We start from the raw sequence: 12,262 nt of genomic DNA, 5'->3' as shown, positions 1-12,262 counted from the left end.
AAAAAACAACCCACTAACTGGGAAAAAATATTTGCGAGTCATACATCTGACAAGGGGTTAATATCCACAATATATAAAGAACTCACACAACTCAACAACAAAAAATCAAACAACCCAATCAAAAAATGGGCAGGAGACATGAACAGACATTTCACCAGAGAAGATATACGGATGGCCAATAAGCACATGAAAAGATGTTTACCATCACTGATCATCAGGGAAATGCAAATCAAAACTACACTAAGATATCACCTTACACCCATTAGAATGACAAAAATAACCAAAACAAATAGTAACAAATGTTGGAGAGGTTGTAGAGAAAAAGGAACCCTCATACACTGTTGGTGGGAATGCAAACTGGTGCAGCCACTATGGAAAACAGTATGGAGATTCCTCAAAAAATTAAAAATAGAACTACCATACGATCCAGCCATCCCACTACTGGGTGTCTATCCAAAGAGCTTGAAGTCAGCAATTCCAAAAGTCCCATGCACCCCAATGTTCATTGCAGCATTATTCACAATAGCCAAGACGTGGAAGCAACCTAAGTGCCCATCAACAGATGACTGGATAAAGAAGATGTGGTGTCTGTGTGTGTGTGTGTGTGTGTGTGTGTGTGTGTGTGTGTGTGTATATATATATATATATATATATATATGCAGTGGAATACTACTCAGCCATAAAAAAGAACAAAATTGTCCCATTTGCAACAACATGGATGGACCTTGAGGGAACTATGTTAAATGAAATAAGCCAGATAGAGAAGGACAATCTCTGTATGACTCCACTCATATGAGGAATTTAAAAATGCAGACAAAGAGAACAGATTAGTGGCTACTAGGGGAAAGGTGGGGTGGAGGGGGCACAAAGGGTGAAGGGGTGCACTTACAACATGACTGACAGACAATAATGTACAACTGAAATTTCACAAGATTGTAACCTATCATTAACTCAATAAAAATTTTTTTTAAAAAACCTGACAAAAACAAATAGAAATGTTTTCTCATATGCCCTTCAATCCATGTACCTCAAGTAGCTTTTCCCCAACAGTGTTCACAAAATTAAGACCTTCAGAAGATGACTTGAGTGACTGTTTTCTTGATTCTCTCAAGTATACTGCATAGCTGGTAACATTCTGGAAACACAGGAGCTAAGTTAATTCTTTACATACTGTGGATGATGTAGGGCCTCATAGTTTAATCCTCTGACATCTGGTTGAGCCTGACTGAGGCTGAACTAAAGACTTCTCAGTCTTTTCTTTGGCCTTGACCTTGCAATTTTCTTTATAGTACAGTGCAGGAATAAATTGTTTAGAAATGTTATCCATTGCATTGTTATAATTGTAAAAGTAAGGGATAAGGGGAAAACTAGGATGTGATCCTGTGTTGAAATTCTGAAACTTAAAAAAATTACAATCCTCCTGGAAATTTATAAAATAAATAGTCTGCAAGAATGAACACTGGATTTAAACTTAGAATTATTTGAAGAAGTTATTAAAGCAAGAACCTGAAACGTTGGTTTAAAAAAATATTGAATCCAGAGTTCTGTGTGCCAGTGATCCCGAAATCTTTACTCCAGTAGAGACTTCTCTTGAGTTTCACGTTGCCACCTCCTCCTAAATATCACGTAAGAACCTAAAGTGGTTCAAAGCTGATCTCATCATTTGCACGGCAAAAACTACTCGTCGCCCGCATCCTCCTCTCAGTGAATGGCAGCGTCATCTACCCCCATCAGCCTAGATCTCCTCTGCCTCACCACAGCATTCACTTAGTTAAACTCTGTTTTTTAAAAATCTTCTCCTCTTCTCTAATCTCTACTGTCATTATCCCAGTTCAGGCTCCCAACATTTCTTGTCTATTTGAATAGACTTTTTGTCTATATGTCTAGTCTTGTCTCTAGTAAATCTTCCATTTGCCACCAGAGGTAGGTTTCCAAAAACACTAAATATAGTCCTCTCTCTCTCATGTTTAAAGTTCTTTAGTGACTTTCCATTTCTTTTAAAACAAAATATGTTTCTAGGCTACCTTTCTAAACATTTATCTTTCTGTTGCCTAACTCTTACTCTATACTTAAGACCAAATGATGTCTTTGTTTCCTGAATGCTGTGGGTCCTTCCATGTGTTTTTACCTTTATAGGTGCTCCTTTCTGATAGAAAAACTCCACTTCCTGTGATCCCTTCCCCCGCCAGCTTAATCTGTACACCTAGTTTTTGACTGCACCTTTGCATATGCAGGTTAAAGCATTTCTCACATCGTGTTGTCATTTTCTTGTGAGTTTAAGACATGTACACCTACAGGGTTAGCATTCTGAGAACTGTGGTTAGTTTTTATTTTCTTTGAATTCCCATTGCCTACCTCAGATATATTTGAGATGAATTTTTTCATAAGGAATATTCTGCAATGAATTAAATAGATTAAAACTTATATTGATTAAAAGCATTTCTAAATATTTTTAAACCAAATTTATTTGATCAACACATTTACATTTGGTATTTTTTCATGGAAAAATAAAGAATACGCATCTTTCGTCTCCTCTGCCTTCCCTTCCCTTGGCTTTTGTTGTTGTTGTTAATATGGTTAATTGTTTCCTTCATATAAAAATAATAGCTATCAATTAATTTTTAAGATTCCAAAGAAAAACTGAAAAGAAAACCATAATCCCTATAATCCCAACACTGTCAACATTTTGATGCATTCTTTTCACACTATTTTACTATTGCTATCTATGTTTTTGATTCCCTTTTTTTTTTTTTTTTTTTGAGGAAGATTAGCCCTGAGCTAACATCTGCTGCCAATCCTCCTCTTTTTTTTGCTGAGGAAGACTAGACCTGAGCTAACATCCATGCCCATCTTCCTTTACTTTATATGTGGGACACCTACCACACCATGGCGTGCCAAGTGGTGCCATGTCCACACCTGGGATCCGAACCATCAAAACCCTGGGCCACCAAAGTGGAACGTGTGCACTTAACCACTGCACCACCAGGCCAGCCCCTGAATCTCATTTTTAACAGCTATTGTGAGCATGTAAACTTGCGTCAAAAACACAATTTTTAATAAATGCATGATATTCCATCATTTAGATGCACTATAGTTAAATACTCTCATGTTGAGAACTTTGGTTATTTTCGATTTTGTTAGAATCTGTTTATCTTTTAATAAAAATCTTTAACCCATTTGTAATCCTTATAATAAACAAATTTATGATTCCTTGCCATTTTTTTGGTAATAGTTATTTTTTTCTAATGATGATATGGAAAATATACATTCTGTTTCTGTTCTACGTACTTTTTTGTTCTTGAAGATTTTGATGCATTTTAAATTTTGAGTGAAACAGTAGCTGCTAACTTAGCCCTGAAAAATTTGAAATAACTTTTACATTTTCTTCAACCTCTCTTTCCAAGGTCCCAGGTTCTTAGGAATTTGGGACTTTTGACCCAGATTAATATAAAGTGGTTAGTTTTAGAAATATATGTTTAGAGCCAGCCCTGGTGGTCTACTGGTTAAGATTTGGCGTTCTCACCACCAAGCCCAGGGTCATTTCCTGGTTGTGGAACCACACCACCCATCTGTCAGTTGTCGTACTGTGGCAGTGGCTCACATAGAGGACTAAAAACTAACAACTAGGATACACAACCATGCACTGAAGCTTTGAAAAAGAAAAATGGTATTCAAGGCTTTCTGTGGTATTTGCATTTTTTGTATAACATATTAATCACAAGTTGATTTATTTGACTAGTTTTGTTGCTTAATATTTCTTACATCCTAGTTCGTAAAATTTTATTTCGAGTCATATCTGACTTGGTTGGAAAAGTCTTTGAGTTAGTTTTTCAGTAAAAGTTTGTTATGCTATTGCTTGTTTGAAAATGTTTTGCTCTTAGAATTTGACATAAAATTTTAAGACATAACCTCTTTTCCTCAAAATTGTGTAGACATTGCTCCATTGTTTTCTGGCATTCAGTATTAGAGACAAGTGTGAGACCAGTGTTATTTTTGTTCCTTTGTGGGTTACTCATTTTCCTAGATGTTTATAGGCAGTTTTCTATTTTCTTAAAATTTAAACATTTTACAAAGGTATGTGTGGGATGATATTCTTTTTTCATTAATTTTGTCTGATAACCAATGAAGTCACTTAATCTGCAGTCAGCTTCTTCTTCCGCTCAGAAAAGGTTTGTAACTTCTCCAATTTTTTTCTTTCTGGTAGTCATTTTGTGAGTTGATTGAATTTCTTAGATTTATATCCCATGTCTTAAGATTTTGAAAAATAATTGAGCTGTATCATTTTGCCAGAGTAAGACTAATACTTAGGGAAGGGTTGCCAATTAAATTCTCTTAGATTTAGTATAGATAACATAAAATAATTGGAATAATTTTCTTTCATAATTAATTTGTATTAAAATGAAAGTTGACAAAGTAGTTTCAAAGACCTGAAAATTTTATTTTCTAAGTAGGACATATTTTCCCTTGAAATAGTCTCACTATTTTCTTAGAAAACTTGTTTTTCATTATTAAGGAAAAAATTCCAGTCTACTCTTAGTCAGAAGTATCACAACTTTGAATTAATGGACTCAGTTAATGAAGTATTATTTTGGATTCTTTATATATTCATATACTTGCACTTAATTTAATGCATATTTTTCTATTTATGTCAGTTCTCTCAGTGAAGTAGAAGATTCCCTCCCTCCTGGAAAAGCAGTATTTTATACATGGGCTGATCCAGTGGGCTCTAGAAAGCTGAAGTGGATATGTGGAAAAAGCCATGGTGAAGTAACACAAAAGGATGTATGTATTGGATTGATTATTGTGGTCTTCTCAGAAGCCTTCTTTTTTCCTCTTCAATAGTTTATTTTTGTTTTAAAATCTTTTGAATAAAAATATAAGTAAACTTTTTTCACTACTTGTAAATATCAATAACAATAGGTAGAAAAACAAAACAGTAGCTTTCTGTTTTCTTCTTTCTTTTTTTTAATTGAGGTCACATTGGTTTATAACATTATATAAATTTCAGGTATATATCGTTATGATTCTCGTTCTTTATGGACTGCATCACGTTCACCACCAAAAGTCTGATTTCCATCAGTCACCATGTCTGTGTGCCCCTTTACCCCTTTTGCCCTTGCCCCACCCCTCCCTTCTGGTAACCACCAATCTGTTCTCCCCGTCTGCATTTGTTATGTTCATCTTCTATATGTGAGTGAAGTCATTAGGTAATTGTCTTTCTCCATCTGACTTATTTTGCAAATGGCAAGATTTCATCTTTTTTTGTAGCTTAGTAGCAGCCTTTTTTTTTTTTTGTAAAGGTCTTCTGTTTCAACCTTGCTAGTTTTAAGGCCTGTTTTGTGTCTACATACTGTTCTAAAACACTGCCAAAGATTTTAAAACCAGTATTCAAACTTTGACTTTAAACATATTCTGGCTAAGTTAAAGAATTCTTATTTTGTCTACATCATTATTTGCTTCTATTATGTTATAAAGGGTAAACTGTGCTTAGAGGTGTGCTTTCAGCATTGACCTCGTAAACAGATACACTCTCTGTGTTGAGACAGTCATCTTAGGTCAATTTAGCTTCTGTGAGGAACATTTAGGGATCCACTAACTAAAAAATTTGTTTCTGGGTGAGAAGCTAGTGTTGGTTTGTGTTTTATAATATTAAAGTTACGTATAAACATTTTCCAGTAACATTTTAAGTGTCTTCCAGAAATTGTCTGATTAATCTTTCAGATTTTTTCTTAACTTGACCCCTATTCCAGTGTCTTTTTTTCTCACCGCTAGTTGTGATTTCTTCCTGTCAATAAGCCAGTGGAGAGGAGAGACTTCTAATTTCATAATTAAGTATGTCTTTACTGTAGGTTGCTTTTCTGAATACATGCTCTGTATTATTTTGTTGAAGACTTTTGCTTGTATTCCTGAGAGAAGTTGGCCCGTAAGTTTCCTATCTTGTAATATCCTCACTAGATTTTGATATTAAGGTCATGACGACTTCTAAAATGTGTTGGGAAGTATGATTTTCCTGTTTTCTAAAAGACTTTACGTAAGATTGGTACGATTTCTTCCTTGAAAGTTTGCTAGAATTCACCAGTGAAGCCAACCCATCTTAGCCTGCGATTGTCTTTGTAGGGAGATTTTAAATTAGGAGTTCTATTTTGTTATTGGATATAGGGCAATTCAGTTTTCTATTTCTGCTTGTGTCATTTTGGTAAAGGTTTTCTAAGATGTTTATTTTCTCTGAATTTTCTAACGTATTGATGTAAGTGTTTTCATGGTATCCATTTTTTTATCTTTGTAATATTTGTAGTGATTCTCTGTTTCATTCCTGGTAGAGATAATTTTTGCCTTCACTCTTTTTTTACTTCATAAGTTTTGCTAAAGATTTATCAGTTTTATTTGTGGGGTTTTTTTTCAGTCAGAAAGTCATCGTTTCACTCATTTGATCTCTTTAATACATTTGTTTTCATTTTCACCAATTTCTGCTCTAATCTATGTTCTTTTATTTTTTATGGTTTTAATTTGATAATTTTCTTCTAAATTCTTGAGATAGATACTGTCTTAGTCTGCTTGGGCTGCCATAACGAAATACCTTAAACTGGATGGCTTAAATAGCAGAAATTTATTTCTCACAGTTCTGGAGGCTGACAGCCTGGGATTAGAGTGCCGGCATGGTAGGTTCTGGTGAACCTGGTGAGGACTCTCTTCCTGGCTTGCGGATGATTGCCTTCTTGCTATGTCCTCACATGGCAGGGAGAAAATGAGTAAGCTCTCTGGTCTCTCTTATAAGGATACTTATCCTTTTGGTTCGGTCCCTCCCTTACAACATCATTTAACCTTTGCTACCTCCATAAAGGCCTTATGTCCAAATACAGTGACATTGGAGGTTGGGAGTTCAACGTATGAATTTGGGGGGACACAACAATTCATAGCAAATACCGATATCATTCTTTTTCAAAATTTCTTCACTTCTTATTTGAAGTCACTTAAAGTTAACAAATTTCCCTTCAAAACCAGCATTAGTTGTCTCTCACAACTTTTGGTATGTTCTATTTATTATCCTTTAATTCAGAATTTTTCTAAATTTCATTATGATTTATTTTTTATATTTTGGCTTCATGGTTACTTAGGTTATTACTTACTTTTCAAAAACATGGGAATTTTCTAGTTACGTTTGTTGATTTCTTTTTTTTTAAAGATTGGCACCTGAGCTAACAACTGTTGCCAATCTTTTTTTTTTTTTCTGCTTTATCTCCCCAAATCCCCCTGGTACATAGTTGTATATCCTAGTTGCAGGTCCTTCTAGTTGTAGCATGTGGAACGCTGCCTCAACGTGGCCTGACGAGCAGTGCCATGTCCGTGCCCAGGATCCAAACCAGCAAAACCCTGGGCTGCTGCAGCAGAGTGCAAGAACTTAACCACTCGACCATGGGGCCGGCCCCTATTTGTTGATTTCTCACTAAATTCCACTGCAATCTGAGAACATACTCTGATTCAGTCCTTTCAAATCTGTTGAGAGTGACTTTGTGGGTCAACATGTGGTCAGTGTTTGTAAATATTTCATGTGTATTTGAAAAGAATATGTATTCTGTAGTTGTTGGTTACAATGTTCTACGTATGTCAGTTTGTTCAAGTTTGTTAATTGTGTTGTTTAAATCATCTGTCGTTAATTTTTTTGTTTGCTTGTTCTGTTCTTGTGAGAGTTGTGTTTAAAGTCTCCCAATATAATCATGGATTTATACATTTCCCTTTTGGTTTTGTTAATTTTGGCTTGAAACTATGTGATTAGGTAGATACAAATTTATAATTGTTGTATTTTCCTGGTAGATTGATCCTTTCATTAGTATATAATATTGCAGTGCCCAACACAGTATCTTTTTAAGCTCAAACATTCAGACTCACAAAACTACCATAGACCACAGTTTGCAGCTGCCTACTTGGAAGGAGACAGGCCAGGAAACACAGCATGCCAGCAGGGAGCATCAGACATTTCACATAGCAGTTTAGGAGGTATTCTCTTTAGTCACCTCAAATGACAGCTTTGTTCTGAGGAAACAAGGCTCATTGGGATGTATATGAGCCACCTTGACCTAAGAAGCCCTACTCCACAATAGCAGATATCTCTTGTTATCAGCCCATGAGCATAGCTTACAGGTTTTCTGCAAGGGATGTATAAGCCTCATCACCTTAAGAGAAGCCTAATGCTGTAGCTTCCTACCATGTTACAACATGCATTCTTGACTTATTAAAACCTGCTGTAAATTAGTACTTGTACCATTTTTTCAGTAATGGAAGGACTTTAGAACTCCTTAACTCTATTTATCCCCTTCCATCTTACGTACTATTGTTATATGTTTTATTTCTAAATATACGTTATGGGGTTCTAAATATGGGGTTAAATCCCATAAGAAGTACTCTTACTGTTTTCCGCCATTAATATTCTGTTTAAATTAAACCACTGTTTCTCCTTTTTGCCACTTTTCATTCCTGCCTGCATCTCCATGTTTCCATTTGGGTTCGTTTTTCTTCTCTTGAAGTATTTTTCTAGCATGAGTCTACAGTTGATAAGTTCTCTATCAGTTTCATTTGTCGGGAAATATCTTTATTTCATCCTGTTTTTGTGGGGTACTTTTGCTGGATGTCAAATTTCAGATTTGGCACTTCTCTTTTTCTTTTAACCTTAGGACTCCACCATTACATAAATGTTAGACCTTTTCACCATGTCACTTATAACTTTTTTTTTTTTAAAGATTTTATTTTTTTCCTTTTTCTCCCCAAAGCCCCCTGGTACATAGTTGTATATTCTTCATTGTGGGTCCTTCTAGTTGTGGCATGTGGGACGCTGCCTCAGCGTGGCTTGGTGAGCAGTGCCATGTCCGCGCCCAGGATTCGAACCAATGAAACACTGGGCTGCCTGCAGCGGAGCGCACAAATTTAACCACTTGGCCATGGGGCCAGCCCCTTTCACATATAACTTTTATGTGGTGTTCTACATTGTTTCATACTTTTTTCTTCATCATTCAGTACAGATATTTTCTTCTGACTTACCTTTTACCATACTTCTCTTGCTATATCTGATCTGCTCTTAAAATCACCCATTGGGTTCTTAATTTTAATTATTGAAATTATCAGTTTTAGAATTTCTGTCACAGAAATTTTTATTCCAAAATTCTTGTTACATAATTCTTCCAATGTATTAATCACAGCTACTTTAAAGCCTATCTGACCATTCCAATATTTAGATCTCTTGTGGATATTTTTATATTTTCTCTTTTTTTCTTACTTTTCACTCATATCCATTCTTTATCCATGTTTATTTTTGCCCACGTGCTGGACGTAGTATATGAAAATTTTTAGAGATAATTTAAGGGTCTGTATGATGTTCTCTATCTCTTGAGAAGATATGGTTTTGCCCTTGTCAGGCAGATAGTCTAGGGGGAGATTACCTCAATCAAAATGGGCATTGAAATGATTTGAATCTGGTCTTGAATCCTTGTGAGTACTAGACTACTTCCAGTCTACCCTAGTACCTAGAGGATAGCCCCTTGGGGACTCAGCTGAAAGCCTGAGCTGTTGACCCCTTCTTTTTGGTACGCCCTGCACTCCCAATTTTGGTCCTTCCATTCCCATGAAACTACCCAGTATTTTTCTCATTTTCTTAACCTCTCAGTGTCTGCTTCTGCTTTTAGAATTGACATTCGGCATTTGGAGAAAGTGCCTCCAAATACGAAGTTCACTTTTATTGGCTTTCTCTCTCTCTCAGATCTTGACCCCATTACTTCTCACTGCATTGGCAGCCTTTTTATCTTTTCAAGCACATGTTTTCCCTTTTATATTTTGTCCAGCTGTAGTTCTTAGCAAAAGGGTTGGTCTAAGACCAACTCGTCGTCATCTCCCACAGCAGAAACTCATAGTGTCTTTCTAAAATTAATCTTATTAGCATATGGCATTTTGTTTATTGATTTTATATTCAGAAAACTCACTGAATTCTCTTATTAGGTTTTGATTTTCTCTGTGAACAATCATGACACTTAGAAATAATACCTTTTTCAATCCTTTCATCTTTAATTTATTTATTTTTTTTTTTTTAAAGATTTTATTTTTTCCTTTTTCTCCCCCAAGCCCCCCGGTACATAGTTGTGTATTCTCCGTCGTGGGTTCTTCTAGTTGTGGCATGTGGGACGCTGCCTCAGCGTGGTCTGATGAGCAGTGCCATGTCCGCGCCCAGGATTCGAACTGACGAAACACTGGGCCGCCTGCAGCAGAGCGCGCGAACCTAACCACTCGGCCACGGGGCCAGCCCCATCTTTAATTTATTTTTGCCTTACTGGACTGGTTAGGATCTCTACATACTGCTGAGTAAAAGTGCTGTTTACAAACATCTTTGCCTTACTTCTGATCTGAAATGATATACTGTCAATATTTCACCTTTAAGTATGAGCTTTGCCAGAGTTTAGTGTTTGGGGAAGAGGGGGCAGTTTTGGAGAGTTTGATAAAGGGTTAAAGAACTTCTTATCTAGCCTTTGTGTGCTGAAAGTTTTTATTATGACTGGATATTCAATTTTATAAAATGTTTTCTCCCACATAGGTGCTATTTTATTTGCATAGCATCCCTTTTTCGCTTCAGACATCATCTTGGATCCCTTTCTTTTTGCCAGTGTTTAATTCCTCCTGTAAAATTTCCTTTAGTGAGTCTCTGTTGATGATGAAACTTAGTAGTTTTTATTTGTCTTTAGGCATCTTTATTTGGTACACTGTTCTTCACTGAAGGATATTTTTGCTGAATAAGGAATTCTGGGTTCAGCGTTCTTTTCTCATGGCATGTTGATAGTCTTTTTCCATTGTCTTCCAGTGTTGCTCTTGTGGAGTCCAGTGTAGGTGTTTTTTTTAAAAGTGTATTTGAGAAGGCTTCCTATAATTGACCTGACTTTAATTTTTTTATATTCCTGATTATTATATTTATTCAGGAAAAAAGTTTTTATTTTAATATAAAAATCTTATTTAATCTGTTGATTTGTACTTTTGCTTATTTATATCATAATGGTAGTTGAAGTTTATAAAGATAAATCTGAAATCTACTACAAAATATTAGAATGACTTCAGAATTATTTGGAAATAAGTTAGTTTTCTTATTTCTTAATGTAGTTTTAGTGATATCTATTTTATTTTAGAAGGTATTATAAGTAACATGACTGTTTCTAGATATTGATTTGATGTGAAGAACTCCAGTTTTTAATTTCATTGGATTGTACCATGAATGTGTACTGTGTATTAAAATTTCCTGTTAATCAGAGTGGTCACTTAATGAGAAATTCATGGTTGTTAATTATGAAAATTGCTATATTTATCTTGTCGTTGAACCTCAAGACCCTGCTATCAGCACAATGCTTATGTATAAGGGCTTCCTGCAGAATTGATTCTGTGGTAAATATCCGTGCCTTGTAGAGCATGCAACTAAGGTGTCAGATAATTTTTATCATATTAATTCAGCTCCATAAGGAAATATGAATTTCTAACATATAACACATCGATTAGTCTTAGAATAAAGCAGAGAAAATAATACTTTGTGCTACTGATAAGCCTACAAAGGGAGATTATTTAATTAAATTTTATTATGATGTTAAAAGAAAAGAACAATTGACCTGTCTTCTTGATTAATAACTTCATGATAATGGCAGAAGGTAACATCAAATGATTTTAATTATGTAAATTTCCAAGTATTACACAAATATTAATTCATTTAGTTTATTCATCCCTATGAAGGTGGTGCTATCACTATTCTCAATTTTCAAATGTGGAATCTAGATTTCATGTTGTTTGGGACAAAACTCTAATTTTTTATTTTTTGCTGGTTTTGTTTTAGGATATGATGACACCTATAAATTTGGGGAAAAAGACCATTTATTTAGTTTCATTCTTTGAAGGCTTACAGCGCATTATTTTATTCACTGAAGATCCAAGGGTATTTAAAGTGACATATGAAAGTGAGAAAGCAGAGTTAGCAGAGCAAGAAATCGTGCTGGCATTACAAGATGTTGGAATTTCTCTCGTCAACAATTACACAAAGCAAGAAGTAGCCTATATTGGCATTACAAGGTTAGATGCATTAAAATTTGGATAAATTTAAACAATCAATTCTTAGTCATTAAGAATGGTGATTGTAAAACCTAAAATAATTTAGTTTAAATTTTGTGTTTTTACTGTTCATTGATAGTAAAGTAATGCTAATTTAAAAGTGCTTTGAGGGTTTTTTTTTGCCTTTTGAGATAAAGATATA

The 12,262-nt window shown here is 35.0% G+C and overlaps 1 protein-coding gene across 9 annotated transcripts in view; it reads left to right on the top strand.

The window, feature by feature from the left end:
- VPS13A (vacuolar protein sorting 13 homolog A) overlaps window positions 1-12,262 on the top strand; it is a 233,962-nt gene that overhangs the window by 173,323 nt on the left and 48,377 nt on the right. For all 9 annotated transcript variants that reach the window (XR_011431384.1, XR_011431387.1, XR_011431386.1 and 6 more), the window contains 2 exons: window positions 4,653-4,782; window positions 11,849-12,081. Coding sequence is in view for 5 of the 9 variants with exons in the window: in XM_023627180.2 (XP_023482948.2) it covers window positions 4,653-4,782; window positions 11,849-12,081 (363 nt within the window). In the remaining 4 variants the exon portion in view is untranslated. The remainder of the gene's footprint in view (window positions 1-4,652; window positions 4,783-11,848; window positions 12,082-12,262) is intronic.

This window comes from Equus caballus, chromosome 23, assembly GCF_041296265.1.
Source record: "Equus caballus isolate H_3958 breed thoroughbred chromosome 23, TB-T2T, whole genome shotgun sequence".
Classification (NCBI taxonomy): Eukaryota; Metazoa; Chordata; class Mammalia; order Perissodactyla; family Equidae; genus Equus; species Equus caballus.
The sequence above is the reverse complement of the archived record's forward strand: the minus strand, read 5'-3'. Positions and strand labels throughout refer to the sequence as shown.